Genomic DNA, 22,436 nt, shown 5'->3' on the forward strand with positions numbered 1-22,436 from the left:
GAGGCAATGGTTCATACCCTGTGGTTTGAGTTACACAGCAGTTAGCTTATGAACCAAAATGCACCATTACTATCATCTGGGTAGTGTTATCATGAAAACTGCCAGATTTAAATGCTTAAGAGACCTTTGGTAACTGTTGCCATGGTAATATCAGAATGGCAACATGATAGTTTTCATCCGTATCCCATGTTCAGCTAAATTCCTTTGCAGTCATTGCACTGTGAAAGGAAGGTACCATACTGTACCAGGCTAGATTTCTTTTGAGTTAACCAGGGACAAATGAAGACTGGAATTAACTCTTTCTTTGAAAATGTAATGTAAATTCTAGGTACAAGTGATCTAGTTTGCTTTGCTTTTGGCTTGACTGTGCGCCGACAGTCCTATATGTAGAATACTCTCTGTGGAGTAACTGACCTGCTGTTCATGCCATTGTGTCATGTCTTATAATTACTTTGGTTCAAACCATAATAAAAAGCATGCAATGTAATCACAAACTAAAAATTTTGTTAGAAGAATGGATTTACCTGATAGATTTGTATTTTCTCTGGAAGCGGTGAAGTGCAAACACTTACTACTAGACATTCAGATCCTGCTTTCACACTTACTACTAGACATTCAGATCCTGCTTTCTAATTTGGCCTTGCTTTTAATGCTTTCCCTTATCACTAAGCCTGCTCTGTTGTTTTGTGGTTTTTTTTTAATTTGTGTGGTGTTGATCAGCTGCTGCGTTTTTAGTTTCACTCTTCTGGTTTCTGACATTCAAGAGCTTTTTTTAACTGACTTGCTGTAAGAAAGTTGTTCTCCACAACCCTCCCCCAGCCTCCTGCCCCAGAAAGCCTTTGACTTCACTCTTGCCTTGGATACAAAGCAAAGACAATGTGCTCTCCTTTCTGACCTACATTTTCACAGTGCAGCATTGCATAGCTGGCAGTGCAGCTTCCCTGCCTCCCTCCTTCCCTCCATGCTCCATTTGCAGAGTGTCTGGGTCTTGTGAAGCAGAGCTGGAGAAGGGAGGTGGGACTGGATGGGCTAGAGATGTAATCTGTAGTAATACAGCAAATACCATGTCTATTAGGTATGATCTCTAGTCTGAAATTACTGTGGTCAGCCAGGGTGAGACTGTGTGCCACCCGAATCGCATGCTGTTTTGGAAGAACAATCTGAAATTAAAAGGACAATAATGCTCTTAAAATTTGATAGGTGTGGTTATCGTAGTGTAATTAAGTTCAATATTCAAAGTTCAATATTGTTCAATATTTATTTATTTATTCATGTTATTTGACAGCATAAAATAGGGATTGAGAAATGGGGTTTAAAATTGGAAAAATATGTAAACAACTACTGATGCTGTTGCAAATGAGTTACAAGCCTGTTCTTGCTAATGGCACAAATGTAAGAAGTAGTAGCTTCTCTATTAGCATCTTCCTTCTCCCTTTCATCTCCTCCTAGGAAGTTTTCACACGCTGCAATGAGTATTCATTTAGGAGATAAGATTTTAGTGGGATTATGTAGGTATTTTAGATTGAAGTGTGATTGGGGTCTGTGTTAACCTGTCAGGAAAATTATTAGGGATGGGGGGGGCACTCTAAAGTAATGGCTTCTAGGTGCTTCCCTCTCCTCCACTGCCTGATTTAGCATGGATTTTGAGACCCTTAATGCATGTCTTAACATGTTAATATATTCTGAAAATTGTAAATATGGACTGACACATTTTATATTACTGCATTGCAAAGAAAAGCAAATTTTAAATTACTATTCTGGTAAGGTTAACCTGAAAGCCACTCTCTCATCTCTTCTAGATCACTGCTGTACTATAATTTTAAATTTATAGGACATAAAAATAATTTATAACATTTAAGTGAAGATCTTAATGGACACTGAATTTTCCCTCAGACTAACTACTGAGGCTTGGAAGTACCTTTACCTGTAACTTTTTTCAGACTAGAACAGATCGTGAACTTTACCCATGAAATATTGGTCAATGACTGGGAGTAGGATCAGTTGCATCACATTCAAACCTGTAGTTGTGCATTTTCCATGCTCAAATCTGTTGATGTGTGATCTGCAAATAACCCACGTTACTGATTTAATTAGAGATGTGAAAGGAACAGTTCTGTTGTTGGCACATTACAATTTTTATAGGACTTCATTTTGGTTATCTAGTATCAATGTGTGCTTCACTTTTGTAAGTTTGTTTGGTTTTTTTTTCCATAATGATGGTATTGATGATATTGCGTTTTTTTCTATAGTAAGTTTTGAGTCATGACTTTTTGTTTGTTTTCAACCTGAAGCAGACACACAGAGAAGTAAAAATATTTACAGCAAATATACAAACTTCTATACCTCAATGAGTAAACTAGTTACATCCTTTTTTTTTCTGCATTGCGTACATGTTAGACTTTTAGATACAAGCTTGTATCCAATTGCTAATGAAAATGCATTTTTTTTGGTCTTGCTTTATAGGGAACGGAAGTGAGAGAACTTGTCAAAGACTTTAATGATATAAATCATGATTGCACTATTTTTAACATGATCTGTTTTTATATTCCAGTAGAGTGAGCAAATAGCTTAAACACAAGCTAGAAAACAGTAAAAACATTCAGAGAAAGGAATGTAGATATTTCATTCCATAATTGCATATTTCATCATACAAGCTGTCCCTCCTGCTTCTGAAAGCTTTGTAATGAACTGTGCAAGAAAACAGTACTTGGATATAAATGATTTAAGTAGCCTTTGGCTGTCTTGATAATAATTCAAATATGTTTATAGAGTAGTTTCAACTTACACCCAAACGTTAATACAAATTTTTCAAAAATTATGTTGGATCCTTAAAAGGACATTAAAAATGTTGTGGTTTTTTTTAATTTAACGCCTTGTACTCCTCACTAGTATTTTAGCTAGCAAGAAGTTTGATATACTGAACTCATAGGCATTGCCAAGCTCCAGCAGATCGGCATCATGCAGGAGCTCCAAAGTGGAGTACCTGAGAGGTTGTTTGGCTGCCAAACTTTGATTCAAATGCCAAACTATTTAAGGTTTAGTTATTAACCTCTTGGACTATACCCAGAAGCCAGTAACAACATTTTGAACTAGCCAGAGTTGGTAAAATCCAAGTAGAGTACATTACAATCTAGCTTGAAAGTGCTGAAGGCAGGGAACAGTGTTGAAGTCCTTGCTAAGAGGATGGACTATGTTCTTGGCCAGCATTACTTGGGGAGAGGCCACTTAGGGGATTGTACATCTTCCAGAACTGAATACCCTTGAGTAGTAGCTGGCGTTCAACACATTCCAGTTGTCTAAAGCTCACATTATTATGTAAAGCTTCCATATAGTTAACTTAAGCCAGGTGGCTTTCAGCTGTAATATTAACTGTGGCCTGCATTGGCTGGAAGGAAGCAGGTAGATTGAGTGTGAAGAAAACTACAGATGGGTGTTGAAAGAATGCTCCCAAAGACTTTTTCTAATGCAGCTTGCATCTGTGTCACATGAATGCCAATAGTCATCACATAAACTAGGTGGATGCACTTTCAATCTAGTTCGAGAAGTCTCTTCTGCAGAGATTTAATGTTTTTACACACATTTACTTTCCCCAGAAATGGACATTTCTACAATTTGAGGTATCTTGGAAATGCACAGGTGTATAGTTATCATACCTCAAATACAGCAGATGACAAAACTTAGTGGAGGATCACCAAAAAAACGGTGACGAGCAAATTTCCATACCCCTCTTTAGAGGGCTAGTCCAGTGCAATACGCTCTGTTCTGTGTGTGTGAGTTCCTGCATACAGACAGCCTTAGGGCTGCTGAGAGTGCTTAGTAATATGATTTGTCTTTTCATTACAAAGGAAAAAAAACCCTGCTGTGATCTCTGTATTGTGCATGGTATGAAAACTAGGCTTTAAGAGCTAGGGAACACTAGAAAAGTCAAGTAATGCTAAAGCTAAAAATGTATTTCATCCTGAGCAGCTTTCCCATAAAAAGTGAAGTCTGAAGACCATAAATATAATCAATTTTATTAAATAATAAAAGTACATCAAATATTTGTATTTTGTCCAATTAAAAAGTCCCAGTCAAACAGAAAACTAACCACAGTTCCATTGTTTGCTGCTAAATCAGAGGTGGGTATTGCTTACCCTGGCACTGTGACAAAACAGTAATAACCTGAATCTGATATAACTCTGCTGTAACTTTGTTGGAAAATAAGCTTTAAATGTTCTGTTTGTTAGGAAACTGGAAACCTGTAAATAGATTTAACCTACTTCTCACACTTTATTTTCAATGGTACATGTTGTGGCTTTAATTTTTAAAATTGCTTAGATTTTGTTCTTGCCCATATTGCTATCTGGAGCTCTCAATCTTATTATGACCTTATAGTCTTCCCCACCTATAAAGTAAGGTGAGTGGCTTAATTTTCTCTAGCAGACCTGTTTTCACTTGACTGATCTTTTTTTTTCTTTTTTCTTTTTTTTTTTTTTTTTTGGCAGGCAGGAAAGAGTAAAATCAACAAAGATTTGGTTGGTTTTCTCCCTCTTTCCACAAAATGGAACACTTTTGAGACTACGGTGAAATACTTGAAGTTCCATTTTGCATTTCTGATCAGCCTTTGAGTTACCTTAAAGTTATGTAAGGAAATCAATAGCAGATTCAATGAATTTGCACAAAGATACCAAGATGAATGTTACTTGGCACCAGATTTTAGGACCTTGCCCTATGACTTCTAGGGTATTAAGTAACTTTTAGTCAGCTTTTTGAGGAGAATCTAGTTGAATCTAGAACATCACTTGCATTTCTGAAGGTAATGTACAAAGTGGCAGTGTTCTGAAATTTCATTTCATTTATCCTTCCTAACCATTAATAAGTAATCTTCAAAAAATGGACCTACTTTAAGGGCATACTTTCCTAGTGTGTTAGAGTTCATTGGTAGTGTCTTACTAAATTGTAAATGTGACATTGCTATATGTATTGTACATTAAAAGAAGCATATAATAATTTAATGTGGTATTTGAAGGTAAAACTGATCTGCCCTTTGTGCATTTCCTTAGTTTTTAATTTTTCATTTTATAGCAATTCTAGATAACAAGAAGTCATTACATTGAAGAGAACTAGAGCTATGAATGCATTTTTAAAGATAAAATTTTAGTGTGGAAAATATGCTCAATTGTATTTTATTGGCACATAAATCAGCAATTGTACCACCAAAGTGTGCATGCTTATTATTGCACATTAACACAAAAATCCTTATATACCCTCTTCTTTTTTCCTCAAATTTGCTGGGAAAACCTTTTGGTTATAGTTTCATAATAGTAGTGTTATCAAGAGCTATACTTTTTTTAACTTAAAAAAATAATTTTCAGACTCCACTATGTGATGGGGATCAACTAAAGGCTGTCCCATTAAGCTCATCCATTTTCACTGTACATGCGTTCAGCAGTATTTACAAATTGCACATGGAGTACATTTGACAGAGGGAGTGTTGTCCTTCTAGTGCAGTTTACGATGGCGATACTTGCCTGCTTTTTCTTTTGCTGCATTGGCACAGGCATTGTGCTTATTTTGTTGTAAGTGGTTCCAGTATTTGATCAGTTCGCTAGGTTGGAACTGATGGGAGGTAATTAGGTGGCTATATTTACAGCTGGAGTAAGAAACTCGCCAGTGATTGAAGACAAACTCATTGGGCGGAGGCATAGGATCAATTCGCAGCTTGGCAAGACAGATCCCCACATATACATCCTCTAAATGTAAACGTCTGATGCTTAAGGAGACTTTAAAGATTTTTTCTGCTAAATCTCCAGAAAAAACATAACCAGTTCCGGAGCAGAATACAGGATAACGTTCACTTGGATACAAATCAGGTGGCATATACCACTTACTATCCTTGTTCCTGTTAGGTGCATAACCTCTCATTAAATAACCTGTAAAATACTTGTGCCTTGGAGGAAGTTCTGGTTTCAGAAGCTTGTGTATTAAATATTCAGTATTGACAAACATATCACTGTCAGTTTTCATAACATACGGAACATGTGGACAGTAAGATGCAACCCAGTTCATTCCCATCAGAGTTTTAATGGTTAAATTATAGTAGGTATCTAAGTACTCTTGTTGAATGATGTCATGGTACTGTCTGCTTTCCTCTAGTATGGTACGCTGGAGGTATCCATTTATCTTGATGCTTAACCCCAGCAAAAAAATACGAACAATCTGGATGCCAGGTGTCAGGCTTTCGTTACCCCAGGTTTGTCGAATAGCTTGTCTAGCTTCTACCTGGCCTGGCTCTGCAGCTATGAGCAATATTAGAAAAGGGGTCTTCTCCTGGCACTTCTCAGGCTCATTGATGATGTATTTGAAATGATATGAAGTCGGATGCCCAGTACCTTTCTTGTTGTAAATACTTCCGTTGGCACTGAGGGTATTTTCCAAACCAGTTACTCCTTGTGGTGACAGATCCGTGTCGTTGGAGTTGGTGACAGTTTGAGGCCTGAGCGTCTGAGGTATGGTGTCTTTCCACATGTTCCTTATAGAGCTGTGGTTTGTCTCGCTTTTTGTAGATCTAAATCCTCGTATAGTGTAAGCCATGGGATTTTCTTTGAACCCAGCCCTGCCTGGTAGCCAGTCATGATGATTAAAGAACAGAAACATAGCAAAAAGAAATACAAGAGAGATCAGGCCAATGAGATGGGTGCGAAACAGAGACCTTTTGGTATTCCAGGTCATCTTTGCAAAGCAGCAGTGTCGTCTTCTCCACTGAAGCATGTTGTAAGAATCCAATGATGGGATATGAGACAATGGCCAAGCAAAAAGCTTTTCCGATCGTTTTTTAATCCACTGCTATTCTTTGGTATTCATTTTCTTTTGCTCATGTTGAGTAATTGTCTGCAAATAGCTCACTCTGCAAAGATTTTTAAAAAAGAAAATCAGAAATCTTCAATTTTATCCACTTGTAATATAAAAGGTTACAATGAAAAACTAGATACAAACATAAAATTGAGGTAAGGTTTTTTGTTTTTTTTTAATAGCCCATGTTAATATAAACAAGGTTTGATTTATGTTAAAAGCCAGCCTTGTTTTATGATTAAAGTTGATTGGATTTGTTAGCTTTCAAAAATGTTTTTTTCATGGTAAAAGTTTTGACAGATGTCTTGGGTAGCAAAGATAAAAGGGGGGGGGGAAATGATCATGTTAGCAGAACAAGTGTGAAGTAGACATAAATAGCTTCACATATACTGACTGTGAGATACTTGTACTGTGTTTGAGAGACTGAATGAAAAGGCCTTGATACCAGATGGAAGGTTTATTGGCATTAATTAAAATTGATTTGACATGCAGAGGCTAGTACGGCTCACAGTTTAAAAACCCTTTTTGTAAAATGGTCATGTATTGGTGGTGGGACAGACGGCGCAAGGTTGATTGTGGCAGAGTTGGGTTAGTCACAGTACACTGCTTGGCGTGTTTCCACCGGCCCTGACTGTGTTCAGAAAGTCAATGAGAAGATGCACCTGTCAAAATTAATTTTCAGGGTCTGGTAACCTCACTGCACAGCCCTCAGATGGTAACGCAGGATAACATTTTTGGTCACCTTTCTGGCACCTTTAACCTTTTACTCCACAATCAAGGAAAATATTGAATGGAATACTTGGCTGTTGTGTCAGGCTGATATGCAGCTGAATTAAAATGAAGCTGTTGATTTTTAGTAGGCAGAGATCTGGGGTAAATGTTCATATTAACTGGAAGTAAAATTGCACAGCACTAAGTTTTTGGCAAGCTATCTGATGAACATGATTTTTGGGTTTGTTTTTTTCTCTGTAAGTGTATACGTAACTACTGTACTTCCGTTATCATACAGAAATTTCAAGTATTGTTACCAGCAGCTGGAACTGTAGGAAAAAGTGCCGAAGTAGTCTGTACTTCATTTTCTTTTAAAATTTTTTCATATTCAAGAGCAGAGTCAATATGGCAGCTTCATGATGCTGCATATTAAAAGCTGATCACATCATCTCGTAAATGAACCTTTCACTGCACAGTAGCAATTCGTTTGTGATTTCCAATTTGCTCTAATTTATTTCTGGGCCCTAGGGTTTTGTGTAGGAAAAAGGATGACAGCTGAACAAGAGTCCGTAGAAAACGCTATTTCTAATATAGATGTGTAATTTATTAATTGCTTTGCTATCTTCTAAAACCAATATTTGGATTAATTTCGGCATTAAAAAGCTAAGTGACATGTTATATGGGAAATTACAGGATTTTACATTGTAAGGAAGTAATTTAAGATGAGATGGCAGTTGAATAATATATTATTAAATTGTATGGGTGTGACTTAACATTCAATCTGCCTGGTTCATGTAAGGGAAAATTTGTATTTCAAAAGGGTAGGGAGAGACATATAACCGAGCTTTATTTTAATTACTGTATGTCAGTTTATATATAAACAAAATAGCATGTATGCAGAAGATGCCTCATTCGCAGTTATTTGGAAGCAAGGGGGAGGTAGTATTGCACGGAGTCGGAATGGTCTCTCCGGCTAACCTCCAGCAGGAGGAGCAAGTAAGTGGGGATTTTCACTGTGGTCTGTGACAATGTAAATGTATCTGAAGAGGCGACACTGCTCCTTAATTCTCTTTCTGAAAGAGCAAAATATTTGCCTAGTGATCTAGTAAGCTCTTCCCTGTCGTTGTGCTGTTACACAGCATTCATGAATTTTTGTTTTCAAGCTCCCTGAAAGTATTTCTGATTTTATTTTTTTAAAGTGCTTGGGACTGATGCCGCTTATGGAGACGGAGCTGTCTTTCTAAAAATTATTTTCCAATTTGCAGCTGTTAAACACATGTGTCTAAAGTATGTAGCTTGAGAACTAACCTGAAATTCCACACTACTCTTTTTATGCTGGTGTTCAACTCAGACGTTATCCTTATGTAAAAGAAAATAAGCCCCAAATGTAGAAGACTTATGTTTATCTCACCACTTGCACCTGCTTTTGCATGCTTTGAAAATAAAAGCCTGTCCTCAAAACTAACAATTTTTAGTTTCTCTGCAGTATGCAGTGAGTTTTAAATGAACACTCAGCTATTTGTGAAGAATATCTCTGCATAAGCAAACATAAATGCCACTTCAAAGGGTACCCTAGATCTCAGGGAAAATAATTGTTTGATAGCAGTTTGGAGGGCAACACTGAGAATATTTGATTAATTACCATTCCATTGCATGCATACAGTTTAGGAAGAAAGTAAAAACCAGAATTTCACGAATGTGAAGTAGCGGCTAGAATTCAGATCAATTTTGTCACACTGAATTGTTCCACTTCTAAAACTGCAGTCATTAGGTGCAAATGCTTATGCAAATCTGCACTGCATTACTACTCAGTGTTTAATTTTTAATTCAGGTAGTGTTTTGTTGTGCACCTACTTTCATATGGCAATAGTCAAAAGTGAGAATCTTAAGTTATGTAATATTTGCGTAAACTGAAGACTGTTTTCAGATGCTGTCTTTCCATGATGCACTGAGGAAGTGTCCCAGAAAAGGCAGTTGTAATGGCTGAACATCCCCCCCTCCCTGCCCCCCCCCTTTTTTTTCTTTTTTTTTTTTGTAGGCTGCATGCTCACTTTGTGCATATTAAAATAAGTTTTGTAGTGAGGGATGGAACTACAATCATAAGAAATGTAAAGAGAGTCATTCTCACTTACATGTTTCCATGATTTTTCAAAGTGGGGAGTTTCCTAGAAAATCTTCAGGCTGTTTGCCCTTTAGAAAGGCATTGTATAGATAGGGAAAGGACCCACATCTATTTCTCAGCTTCATAAAACTATTGACTGAAAAAACCCAAGTAACTTTGTATCTCATTTTCTTTGTAATTCAGGTGTAAAACATTCCAAAACACACAGTGGGTATTAAGAATTTGAAATACAGCAATAACAATTGTACCTTTGAAAAAATAGTCCTTGCTAGGATGCATTGTTTAAAAATAATGTAAACAACTGTCAACATATATTAAAAACACCATCAAATAGCGTCATAAAAATATTATTTTCTCTCACTTTATTTAGGGTTGAAGCGTTACTGCTTTTGCCCAAATATTTAAAATTTCATTTCACGGAAAGCTTATGAACAGGCAGCAACGAATGGCAGTAGATAAGAAAACCTAAGTATTGCAAAAGGTAAGAAAACCTAAGTATAGCAAAAGGTCTCTATGCAATCACCTTGTCCTCTGAAAGTGTGTTGTTGCATGTAACTCTGCAGTTTGAAGATATGATTTATAGTAATTCTGCTTCATTTTTGGCACTTGACTGTGTAGTCACTGATGCATTATCAAATGCCAAATAGATAAACTGTGAATGCCTCTTGAATTTTTATTTGTGGTCTGTGCTCTGCTGGTGTTTTTGTTCCTTGTACTTTCAGTTCTGCTCTATAATTACAGCTTTGCAGATTGAAGCATTTGACTTCCTATTCACATGTCCTGGATTTTCATATTTTGATTAGCTGTGTGGGCAAACTCTTTAATTAGGGGGAAGAGTTCAAAAGGCAGCCTGAGTCAGTATTCTGACAAATAGCAGCAGCAGTTTCATATTAGGCCTCAGATAATGTGCCTGAGGTCACTTACAAACTGCATTAATCTTTTGCACGAAACAGTACTCGGGATGAGGTTTGATGTGGAGGTTTTTAAATGTCAGGTACGAAAGTCACACCACTAGCTAGGCATGCTTCTGCAGGAGTATTGCTTGAGGGTAGATTTTTTGTTTGTTTGTTTTAAAAGTTCTGGAAAGTGATTTTATCTTCTAAATGTCTTAAGTGTGATCTGAAACCAGTGACTGTTGTATGCTGCATCCTTAGGTATGTGAACTCTTTCCAGTTGCAGTTGTTTTATTGTATGTTAGCATTGCCTTGGGCAAAGAAAGTACATTTATATTGACCTTTAATGATTTGTTATAGCTTATTGGTAGATTCTGCAGATAAGCACTTTCTTTCTGTGGTGTATTAAATTCCTATAGGTTTAGGTCTTAAATTTGTATTGCAAATACTCATCTTGTTTGTTTGCCACTAATGATGAAGTATTTAAATTTCAACAATAAATAGAAATGAATGGCAATTAGATGGAATGTCATTTTACAATCCAAGTTAAACAGTCAATGTTTTCATATTAAACAGAAATTGTAATGATGGCATGAGATAAGTTACATGCTCACCATTTTGAGTGTATAGTGTTTGAAGGTTTCCTTTTGGGATGTCGGGCAGCCTGATGTTTCTTGTAAAATGTGGTGCCTGATTGCACAGCTGATGGTTTAAATCATGTCCAATCTTTTGCATGCTCCCAGTTTATGTATGCTTGGCTGATATTAACCTGATTACATTTTGCTTGTGTTTCGGGGCGGGGGGGGAGCAAGTGTAAGAAAGTCTGAAGGTACTTTTAAGATAATGTAATTTGACTGCATGGTCTGTTTTGATGGTTCAGTGCTTTCAGTGTGTCGCATCATGGACATTTTACCAATGTTTTAAAATTACTTCAGGTAAAGATTAATTCTGACCTAGTTTGAAAGGATCTCTGTTTTTTTCTATATTGGAGGGCTTTGAGTTTTTAATTTCTCAGTTAAAAGCAGTCATTACAGTAGCTACATTATCCCTTTAATCCCTCCTCTCCAGCTACAGCAACCTTGTGCAGGCTGTAAGCAATGCATTTATTAAGTGTAAAGGTAGTGACATTCTGCTGTGGGAGAGGAAAACCTGCTCGAATTCTTTCTCCCTATTCAGAGACTTGTTATCTCAGGGCTCTGCAAATTAGTAACAATCATTATCTGTAATGGCTGAAAAGGTAACAGACAATGCAATGCATATCACACACAAGGATTTGACATACCTTCCTTGGTCAGGCCATTTATGGTGCGAGGATTATACCCACATAAAATAGTTTTTGCACGCCATCACTTCAGCAAAAAAGATGCTATCAAACATGCGCACATCCCCCAACAGTCTGCTTCCTGCGATTGCTTTTCACAGTATCCAGTCTGTCCATCTGTCTGCTCGTTGCTGTGTTACCTTCCTTGCTTATAAGTGTTGTCCTTGTCTTGGGACTTTTTGTTCATCCTTCAAACAAAAGGACAGTAGTTCCTGTTTCTGTTCTGATCGGGGCTGTCTGGCGTTCTCAGCCGATGTACTGGAGCTTTTACATCTGGTGTTTCCCTTGTCGGACAATGCAGTGCTGTGTTCTCTTCTCCTCAGTATCCATATTTCTAATGGTAATGTTAGCAGGGAGTGCTAGCGCATAGTGCTTCAGTTGCCTTCAGTAACAGGATTTCCCTCTATTCCTTCCTTCATTGTTGCTAGGCGGTAATAGAAATGGTTTTGAGCTGTTTTAACCAAGGATTCTGGTCTATAAAATCCATTCTGTAGTTCTTCAGCTGCTGCGCAGGCAGCAGTTTAAATGTGGGCTTTGACAGATGCTGTCTTCTGACAGAGCAGAATTTAACGTCATTGCTTGGCTGAATCCCACGTGATTGTTTGCATTCATTTTGACTAAATCCAAAGGCAGTCAGAAAGCTTTACAGGCTCTTGCTCCTATTTGATAAATGTTACATACTCGGTTCAAGCACAATGATAGGTGAATAGTATAAAAATTGTATGATTATTAAATGAATGATTGAGGGTTTTTTCAAATTGTTTTCACTTTTCCTTGACACTGCAACTTATGATTCTCTAGGGGATATTTAATACTAGATGTTCTATTCCCGTATTCCAAAAGCTATTCTGCAGTGCAAAGGAATTATAAGCATTTAAATACCGAAGCTTGTTTTAACCCATTTGGCTCTCTTAAAGTATAAATCTTTTGTGCCTTCGTGCCAAAGAAAACATAAAAATGTATTTCTTTGCTCATACTTCCTTTACATATGCTTACTCTATAAAAGCTGCTTTTTGTAATCTTAGGTTAGTCAATTAAGCTGGACAACACTAATGTATAAGCACATGCTGTTAAGCTGCCTTTCTGCTGATAATGGCTTTCTTCCTTGGTAAAGGTTGAAGTCTGGTATTGCAGAATCGGGGGCACTTGATTTTAATTATTGATGGATCTAAAATGTCTGTTGTTACAGACATACCTATATTATAGAATTTGTCTCTCTGGTCCTAATGAAACTTGTGTTCCTTTCATTTCTGTCCTTTCAATGACTCGCCCTTCTATGTTGAAGCATCTTATTATATTTACTATATGTTATAAATAAAATATCACAATAGATAGCTCAGAAAATAGAAAGCTACCAGCAGACTTACCCAAGTATTTATTAGTCACTGTGTTTGTCCATGCTATTTTGAGAAGTTAATGACTAGCTCTTTAGACTGTTTTTTGTTTGGTGGGTTTTTTGGGGGGGGGTGGTCTGTGGTTTTGGGGGTTTTTTGTTTGTTTGGTTTTGGTGTGTGGTGGTTTGGGTTTTTGGTTTGGTTTTTTTTTTTTTTTTTTTTTTGCCAAAGGATAAAGAAAATATAATTGTTCTATCATATGGTATCTCTGGTTAGTAGGATTGGGGGTAGGTACATCCTTTACTTGCAAATGAGGCTTCCCCAGGCAGTCAGTGTGTTTTACTATTCTAGATGCATATTCTGATAATTTACTAGAAACATAATCAGATTTATATCCTCACTAAATCACCTATGTACACTAACTTTCTCTATTAATCTAGTCTTGTTTTTAATGGATGCATTTCGTATCCTAATGACAATTTGCACAAATCCTGTGATCCTATTTGAGGATATTTTAGGAGCATGAGCATCTTCCCAAAATATTAATTATAAACATAGCATGCATATCAGTAAAGACTTGTGTATCCTCCACACTAAAAACTTTGTATTTAAAAAATGGAGGGGATATCAGTGGGGCGGTGGAGTGAGAGGAGAGACTTATGTCCAGCATCACTTACTGTTCTGGGACTTCTATGAATAACTGAGAATCAGTGCTTTGAAGGTTGCATGTGTGCTCAGTCTACTGAATTTTCCACTTAAACACACAAAGCTTTCTTATCCTTACCCTGTATAATATACAGAACTTTATATAATCTGTTGCTCTATGTTTACAAACATGTGACAGTTTGGCTAGGAGTATTACCGGTTTTCTGTATTCTGGGCTACGAGTAGGAAATCGAGTAAGATATTCATGTGGTTAACTTACCCTACCTGTGTTGATTTACATAGAAGCAAGTAATGTTTTTTTTTGAAACCAGCATGTAAATCTGCCTCTGATTTTTGAATTTTCAGATAAGACACAAAAAATTGTATTCAGGAAACAAGTCTAAATCCAAACAGAATGGTTAAAATCCATAGTGTTCCACTTTATTTACTACTGCTTCGCTATACCTGAAGTGTATCTCCGAACATTTGTGAGTTCTATGTGGTATGTTTACATATTGGGGTGGGCAGAGCTGTCTTTATTTTTCTGTAAATACTCATTAGTAAATATTAAAGGCAAAAAAATCCTAAGGGCCATTTTTTCTATGTATAGCCTGTTTTAAAGTAAATTTAGAAGGGAACAGATAACAGTTTTGCCTTTTAATTAGATGACCGTATCACTTGTGCATAGTTTTAAAGTTCAGGCAGAGCTGTTGCTTGGTGTTATGTGTAATATTTGTCATCTTGCCATGTGAACAAATTGAATATTGAATTCTTAAAGCTTAATGAACAATTTCTTTTGTTCATTAATTCTTTACTTTTAAAGGATGAGCAGGTCTTTGCTCATCTTACAGAAAAGTAAGGAAAAGTGATTTTTCTGCTACCTTCTATCTCGGTGTGACTGATCTAGCTTTAGAGAATGAAAGTTTCAGGAAGAAATTCCTTTTCTTTTATAGCACTTTCTTCTTTACTACTTTTATGTGATACTGTATGTTTCTGGGTATTTCAGGAGGGCAGAGCTTACTTTGTACTGGAAATATGACCTGAAGTTTTGAGTAATCTTGCTGGGCTGGAGGTTGGAATGAGCTTTATTTCAGCTAAATCTCACTGTAAAGGGGTCAGTGGACTGCTTATTCTTGATCCAAGGAGTAATATGTTCTGTAATGTTACTATGGTTACATCTTAAATTAGAAGCTGCAATGTTAGTGTTTGAAATGCTGCCATCTATTAAGACTAAGAAGGAGTTACTCTGATGTAAAGATGTGCAGTTTGTGAGTAAGGAACACTACAGAGTTACTGTGGCCAAGTGAAAGCTTGACTTTTTAGTGAGTTCTGCAAAGCTAGAAGCAGATGCAAGGAGTTGGAAAAGATGTCTACTTAGAATAACCTGTGCATGTGACAACTGTGAACTATGCAAAAGGTACTTATGCGTAACAAAGGCGTGTAAGTTTGGAATATTTTCTTCAAAAAACCTTAAACTTCCTACATGTCATTTTCAGAGAGTATCAGTAGAATCTTGTCTAACTGGTTTTAAAAAAACAGACCCTAAGTTTGAGCTGTTAAATAAAGGTCTCTTGACACCATTAACAGAAGTTTCTCAAATCAATTTAGAGTGGTTGCGATAGTCAGGTGTGTACTGCTTGGTCGATTTCTGCCTGGTGGCCATGAGTTCCATGAAAGTTTAACTAAGTACGTACATCATATCAGACCTCTCAACTGAATGTTCCCATACGGACCGTGTTATCTGAATACTCCATGAATACTTTGCAAAGATTATTCCATTTTATTGTAGAAAAATTGTACTATTATTAGTTTTAATTTTCTGTGTTAAGAATTATTATGTATATGGCCAGTGGCCATTCTGTTCTTTGCTTCAAAAAGAATACTTCTTCTGTAAGTCACTTAGAGTGGAGAGGACAGGGTTGTACAATATTTGTAATTTGCTTGGCTACCTTGTGATCCCAACATGTTTCTTAGCTATCACGAGCATGTTTGAGTGAAAAAGAGCAGTCTAGAAATGACCACGAGTGTCAGTATTGCCTGCCTTATTTTCCTTAGCAGATTTCCACCATTGTTTAGCTAGTTGAGAAATCCAGCTTACACTTGCTAAATTTTTTCTAAATGGCCAAGATTTTGCACTCTATTCTAATTGCACCCAAGCCATAAACTTAGCAATTTCATTAATCTTTGAATGTCTTAAAGCAGAAATGCAGCAATATAGATCAATCCAAATTGCTAATAGAACTAGAAAAGGTTTCCAGTTATTCTGAAACATGCATGTTTTTGTTTGCTAATGAGTAGTTGATAATTGTTATATCATTCAATAAGGAATATAAGCACATCCTGTAACTTTGCAAAGCTGTGAGAGAGAGAGAAGACCAAGTGATCTTTTCAAGTCAGGAGGGTGCTTCTTATTCTGTCTGCCTTAGGAAACATTTCAAGGGGAGGTTTCATAATTCTAAAGCTTATATTTTTTTATTAAGTAAACTGACATTCTAGGTATCCAACTGGAATTCAATCCATTCTCTGATCACAGCTTCCTTTTGAGGAACACAGGTTTGGAATGCTTCAAAATTCATTTGAAAAGCCAAAGCACAAAATGGTTTTGGTCTACTTTATTTCTGTTCTGGTTTTGTGTGCTATGCAAATTTTGTGTATTGGACTACTGTCCAGACACGTTTCTTTCCTCAGTAATGTGTTGTTTGCTTTATTACAGCTTTTTCTTTTCTGTGTTCCAATTTTTCATGTCTTCCCCCAGGCTTTGCATCTAATTATTGCTCATCTCAAGTGCTAAATGCAGATTTTTTTTTTTCCAGTGTATGGACAACAATTTCATTTGTATTGTGCAGTATTTTTGGTTGTGCAGTTCTCCCCTGATGAACTGATAAGCCAGTGCCAGCAGTAATGTTTTCAGCCTGTCACAAGTGTTCTTTTGCATTCGGAGAAGAGCAGGGACTTTATGAAGCTTTGCTTCAGCACAGAAGGGGAGGGAAGGCCAACCAGCAGAAGTACCAAACATTTGCAGGCAGTTTAAAGAACTGTGGAAAATAGACTTCTGCTTTTCCCCTTACCTTATGACTTACCCCTAACACCCACCCTCAGACCCCCAGCATGAGAATTTGAAATGGAAACTTAAATTCTTACAGAAAGTGAGGCTTTGGGAAGAACTGATACTATGTATCAAATCTCTTCAAGCAGGATGATAGTATCCTATGGGAGTTAATATACTACCAGCTCTTATGCCTAAGGAGAAAAATGCATTGTTCCAGCTGTTACCACCTGTCCAGCCCCTTCTTTCTGCCTGGTTCCTTCCTGCAACAGGTACAGCAGGACCCTTTTCCATTAGGCTATCTTCAGGCTCTCGAGGCATCTGGCACTTCTCTCTCAAGGATTTGAAGAGTCTTGGCCCATCAGGTTCATCACCAGGATGCAGACCTCCTGCCCAGTACTCTTCCTTGGACTGCTGGATGAGCTATGTAGGGGTTTTTTGTGAGACTTGATGAGGAGATTAGCAGCTCCAACTGTTCATCTGCTCGCTACGTTTTTTTTCCCTGTATATATAGTTTGTATGTGAATAGGGAGGCATTTTGTCATCCTCAAATTCCTGGATTTGAAGTTGAACTTGGTGATGCAGATGTTTAGTTTATGTCAAATAATGTGAAATTGAAGAGCTGGACTTTCAGAGCTGTCAATCTCATGTGTCTTGGGGTTGAGACCTGTATTGACTCTTTCTATCTGTCACATTTCCTCAGTAGCTTTAGTACATTAATTCCTACAGTTCCATTCCTTAGGTATCCTCATTTGCAGCTAATTCTGTGGGACATGCAGGGTTTACAACAGAAATAACAAAGGTTTTAGCATGTGTCTTAAATGCCTGAAGCCTTTTCTTCAAGCCCAGATGCTTAAACTAGCAAAACCAACAAAATCTGTGGAAAAATCCTTTCTCCAGTGATCCAAGAGGTTTCTCCTTGTAATAAATTTGAACACTATTTGTTCATAGCCCACAGAAGACTTGGACCATAAAATGGAACATAAGTCCGCTTCAAAGAGCAGTTCCCTGCTGCCTGTTATTTGACGTGTTGGGGGAACTAAAATTACTCCGAACACCCTGCATACCACGTAGTTTGATAGAACTACTTCAGCTTGGCCAGCCAGCTTCTTGTATCTGTTTTTTTCCTAATGTTGTTCCGTATAAATGATTCTGTCAACTTGAAGTAGTTTCCAGTCAGTGTATATTGATGAAAAGCTGATTATAGTATGTGCTGAGTTTTATCAGGTAGTGTGCTTAATATCATTGAACTGATTTCTAGTTATTTCCAAGTTAATTCTGTTTTGTGGCAAAAATCTTTTGGAAGTAAATGTTCATTTGTATATGCTTCTGATGAACAAACAAATCAAGTTACTATACAAAATGACTTTGCATACTCCTAGTTATCAGTCTGTCTTGCAGAGACTTTGTCTTTCCACTTTTTAAATTCATGTTAAACTTAAATGATAGCATTCCTTTAGCAAAGTCCAAGGAAAAGGAAACAGTGCTGTAGAAATTGTGCTTTTTGTCCAAGTAATGGTGTTCATAATTCCTTCTGTAATCTGTGTAAGATTCTAGATTAATTTCATGAGCCTGTGGATTTTTATTTTTTTTCCCTCTCCACATAAATTCCTAATGTAGAGTCAGAGTCACCAGGACTCCTGGTCCTCAAGTACATGATTTAGAGGAAATCCTTAGAGCTCAGTTTGAATTATGTTAAGTGACAGAGAATATTGGTTCAGAACTAGAGAATTTTTATTATTTTCTGCTATCTTAGACTATATTTCAAACTTAAATTCCAAGTTTTTTATTTTCTGTAGTTTAGTGACTTCCAACAGAAGAAGACATCAGAGACAGTGCTCTTGCATCTTGTCCATCTCAAGCCATAATATTAAGAATCATTAGAAGGTATGTGTTTTAACAGAAAAAAATACTGGATATATTTAATGTAATAGGACAAATTCTACGAATTCAGCATTAAAATTAAAGGTTATTTTTTTTCTGTAATATAGAGATATATATTGTTGTAATGCTTGGTCAGCATCTGCAAAGCTTTCTACCACTGATCCCTTTTACTGAAGTAGAGTAAATTTACAGGGAGCATCTGTTATCTTAAGAAAAAAAACAAACAAAAAAAACCAAAAAAACACACCAAACCAACAACAACAACAACAAAACCCCCAACCACCAAAACCCAAACCTCCTTAAAAACACACAAAACCCTGTCATCCTTTTAAAAACTACAAAAATCTCATGACCTTGGATGATGGATTGCACATTGCAGATTCTTTTAAGTCTTCTCCTATCAAGGATTTGTGTAACTAAGCAGACTTCTACAAATACTTTTTCTGTAATTTTTGGTTAATGCATGTTTGTGCTTTACTCACGTGCGAGTATTATGGTTTATATTGCAGAAGAAAAGAAAGAACTTTTGGGAGACTAAACCTGACTACTCCCCCCTCTTACCACGACCTCCTCACCCCCAACCTTGGTTCTCCATCTTACTGTTTTACTTGGAGTTCCTTATTTTGCCAAAGATAAAAACCGCTGTAATTCTGTTAATATTACTAAGAAGCATAATAGTGCAAAAAAGTCAACAGTTGTTTTCTATTTCTATTGCATTTCTAGGTAAGCAAGCAAAGCAATAAAACAGAATAAAATTTCCTTCTTAATTTAATCAGTTGTGGATACAATACAAAAAGGGAATCCCCCCAACCCTTTTTTTTTTTTTGAGACTGTAGGTCACCTCATATGGAGATTTCTTTTGCTACGAAAATATCTTTGATTTTTTGCCATTTTCTTTTCTTTTTGTAGTGTTTTTTGGTGTGGGGTTGGTTTTGGGGTTGTGGGTTTTGGTTTTGGGTTTTTTTTTTGGTTTGGTTTTTTTTTTTTTTACAGTTGCCCCTACACAGTGCTGTCTGGAACTGTGCACCAGTATCTGTACTTTTATGCCAGGTTTGCCTCATGACAAGAAGAGGGTCTTTTTGTTACATGTAATTAACTTTTACATATCCGAGGTGCGCTGGGGCAAGGAGGTAGGTCAGTAATGTGGGAAACACTGGATGTAGCTGGGAAAGTTAGAGCAGGTCTCTTGATTCTCTGTACTTCTCTCACTAGCAGGTTGGTTGGGACCAATGCCAGATTAAAATTGGATCTGTGTATTCACAAGATAATGCACACCATCTAATAAGCCTTGCGGAAAGTCGACCATTAGGGAATAGATGCATCAGCCTACTCTGAATGGTCCGGTGGAGTTCAGGTCCCGTGTGGCTGGAGCTAATAAGCTCTGATGACTCTGTGTAGAATTGCTTGCTTGTTCTTGAAACAATGCTGTGGCATACATGAGATGCTTGCAAGATTTATAAATAGTAGCTCCATGCTGTGTGGCAGTGCTGTTTCTGAAGCCCTGCTGGCCTGGGAAGTAAACTAGCTGTGTTTCTATAAAGCTGCCCTGAGCTAATGAAATCGCTAAATCGAAGGCACCTCTGTCATCTCAAATGGAAAATGTGTTACCTGGAATATCTGATACCAGTTGATTGAGATCTGATGGCAGTAGTAAGTTGCGGGTTTTTTAGAACAGCTTACATGCTGGTACTGCCTTGTCATTATTTTTATCTAATTTTCAGACGTTTTTCTTCAAACTAGGCACTAGTCAGTGTTTAAAAAAAGGTCTGTTTGAGAAGATAAGGGGTTTTGCTCTTCCTTCAAAACAGACATACATTCCTTTACCCAAGAATATGACAATATAGAAGCTAAGAAATAAGGAAGAAATATGTAGTTTGGCATTAGCTCTTGAATAGTTGCTTTTTCTTACATTTCCAAAATGTCTTTTTAGAAGAATAAATAGAAAAGTGTGAGGTTTCTGTACTTATTACCAGCCTTTTGAGCTATACATAAAATTACTATGCTGCCCTTTCTCAAAAGGTGACACTGCTATTTTGTTTTGGTGTTTTTCTTGTAAAAGTAGAGCACCACCAGATTAAGACAAGGAAGTTACTGGACGAGTCTCCATGAAATTGAAACTGTGACTGGTGAAGCCCTCCTAAGCATGTACAGAAAGTTCCAGGGTGTCGCAACAGTGGAATCTTGTTATACTTTGGGGTTTTTTTCCCACTGAGATCTTGGCATTGAAAGCCTGACTCTCTATTCCAAAACATCGTCTGCTCTTAGTGGCTTACTCAGTTTTATTTTCTGCCACTTAAGTGTGCAGTTTTCCAGTGAGGGGATCTTTGCAACAGATTGCTGTAGAAGAAAAAAATCTTGTTTATTTTTTATCACTGACAGTAGACTTTTCAAAGGCGAAACAGCTATTTGAAGTAACAGGACAGATGTGAGGGCTGAAGGAGAGCTGAAGAGGTCTTGCTGCTTAAGGCAGATTTCTTTCAGATAAACTGTGAAATCCACAGGATCATTATGGATGACTGATATTTGCGAACATGTGAGTAGCAGAAATAATAGGTGCAGTGAACCTCACCTGTGTCTGTGCTGACTGGCATAGTCATCTTAGATGTTTATTCGCAGTGGGAAGTTCTTAAAGATGAATTTGTGTGTGTGTACGTATGTGTGTGCACATACAACGTGGTGGTGGTGTATATACAGAGAGAGTGAGCGAGGCAGCCATTGGAAAAATTTTTAAATCTGTTTTAAAACACAGTTTTGAGTCTGCTTAGTCAGGGGATTATTTTTCTGCAGTGATGGGTGAAGACTCTATAAAAACTCATAGCATAATAGGAAGATCCTAAAATTTGTAGATTTTTTCATATGGCCCTTATCCTGTCTTCATCTTTGAATAGAATGGCACCAGACTGTATGAATGAGACCTTGTCAGTTGACCTTCATTTAAGAGGACTGCATTTCTGCACTACCAAAAATATAGCTGTGCCCTAGTCATTTCAAAGAACAGTCTTATTATAAACCAGATCTCATAATGCTTAGATAGAAGCTTGGAGATAGTCTATCCAGTGTATGGATTGTGAATAAAATGAAAAAATAAAAGTTGAATGCTGTCGTCTCAGTGCTTCGAGAAGAGCTTAATTTAATCTTCTCTACTAAAGAGAGAAGAATAATGGGGAATTTAGATATAATGCCAAAGGAAGCTGAAAGTAGAGGCAGAAGGCCAAATGGAAAAATTCCTTTTGTGTGATACAGCCAGAATCTTTCCTGTATTTTAACTTAATGCATGATTTATTGCCATTACAGTTAGTTTTTGATGTAGGCATATAACATCATTGGCTTTTATATTCTACAGTGGGGTGGTATGAATGATATGTTTATTCAGGATACAAATACCAATAGCAGTTTGCACAATCTATTTGGTATATAATATTATAGCAATAATGCACAAATTCTGTTGCATGCATGCTAGTGCAAAAAATTCTGAAGGCAATTCTTTCAACCTAAATATTTGTCAAGAAGCACACAAGGAGAAGGCATTGTTGCTATGATGAAAATATGGTATATATTCTTCTATTGTTTGTCTTCAACATATGAATCTATGATCTGTGACTAAAATACTTTTTGTCCCAGGTGACTTTGTTATGTGATGATTAATATT

The 22,436-nt window shown here is 36.9% G+C and overlaps 3 protein-coding genes across 3 annotated transcripts in view; 1 reads left to right on the forward strand and 2 right to left on the reverse strand.

The window, feature by feature from the left end:
* The window catches only part of GLRX2 (glutaredoxin 2), a 375,306-nt gene that overhangs the window by 75,976 nt on the left and 276,894 nt on the right, over positions 1-22,436 (reverse strand). The window lies entirely within an intron of this gene.
* The window catches only part of CDC73 (cell division cycle 73), a 122,975-nt gene that overhangs the window by 67,832 nt on the left and 32,707 nt on the right, over positions 1-22,436 (forward strand). The window lies entirely within an intron of this gene.
* LOC104324712 (beta-1,3-galactosyltransferase 2) lies at positions 3,993-12,424 on the reverse strand. Its single transcript, XM_069789345.1, has 2 exons — positions 11,840-12,424; positions 3,993-6,886 (listed from the first exon to the last, which is right to left on the reverse strand). Exon 2 carries the CDS (start codon positions 6,748-6,750, stop codon positions 5,482-5,484), a length of 1,269 nt encoding a protein of 422 aa, XP_069645446.1. The 5' UTR covers positions 6,751-6,886; positions 11,840-12,424; the 3' UTR covers positions 3,993-5,481.

The sequence above is a fragment of the Haliaeetus albicilla genome, chromosome 8, assembly GCF_947461875.1.
Source record: "Haliaeetus albicilla chromosome 8, bHalAlb1.1, whole genome shotgun sequence".
Taxonomy (NCBI): domain Eukaryota; kingdom Metazoa; phylum Chordata; class Aves; order Accipitriformes; family Accipitridae; genus Haliaeetus; species Haliaeetus albicilla.

Excerpts from the sequence above, each read along its gene's own strand:
- LOC104324712 (XM_069789345.1), bottom strand. The coding sequence starts at position 6,750 with ATGCTTCAGTGGAGAAGACGACACTGCTGCTTTGCAAAGATGACCTGG.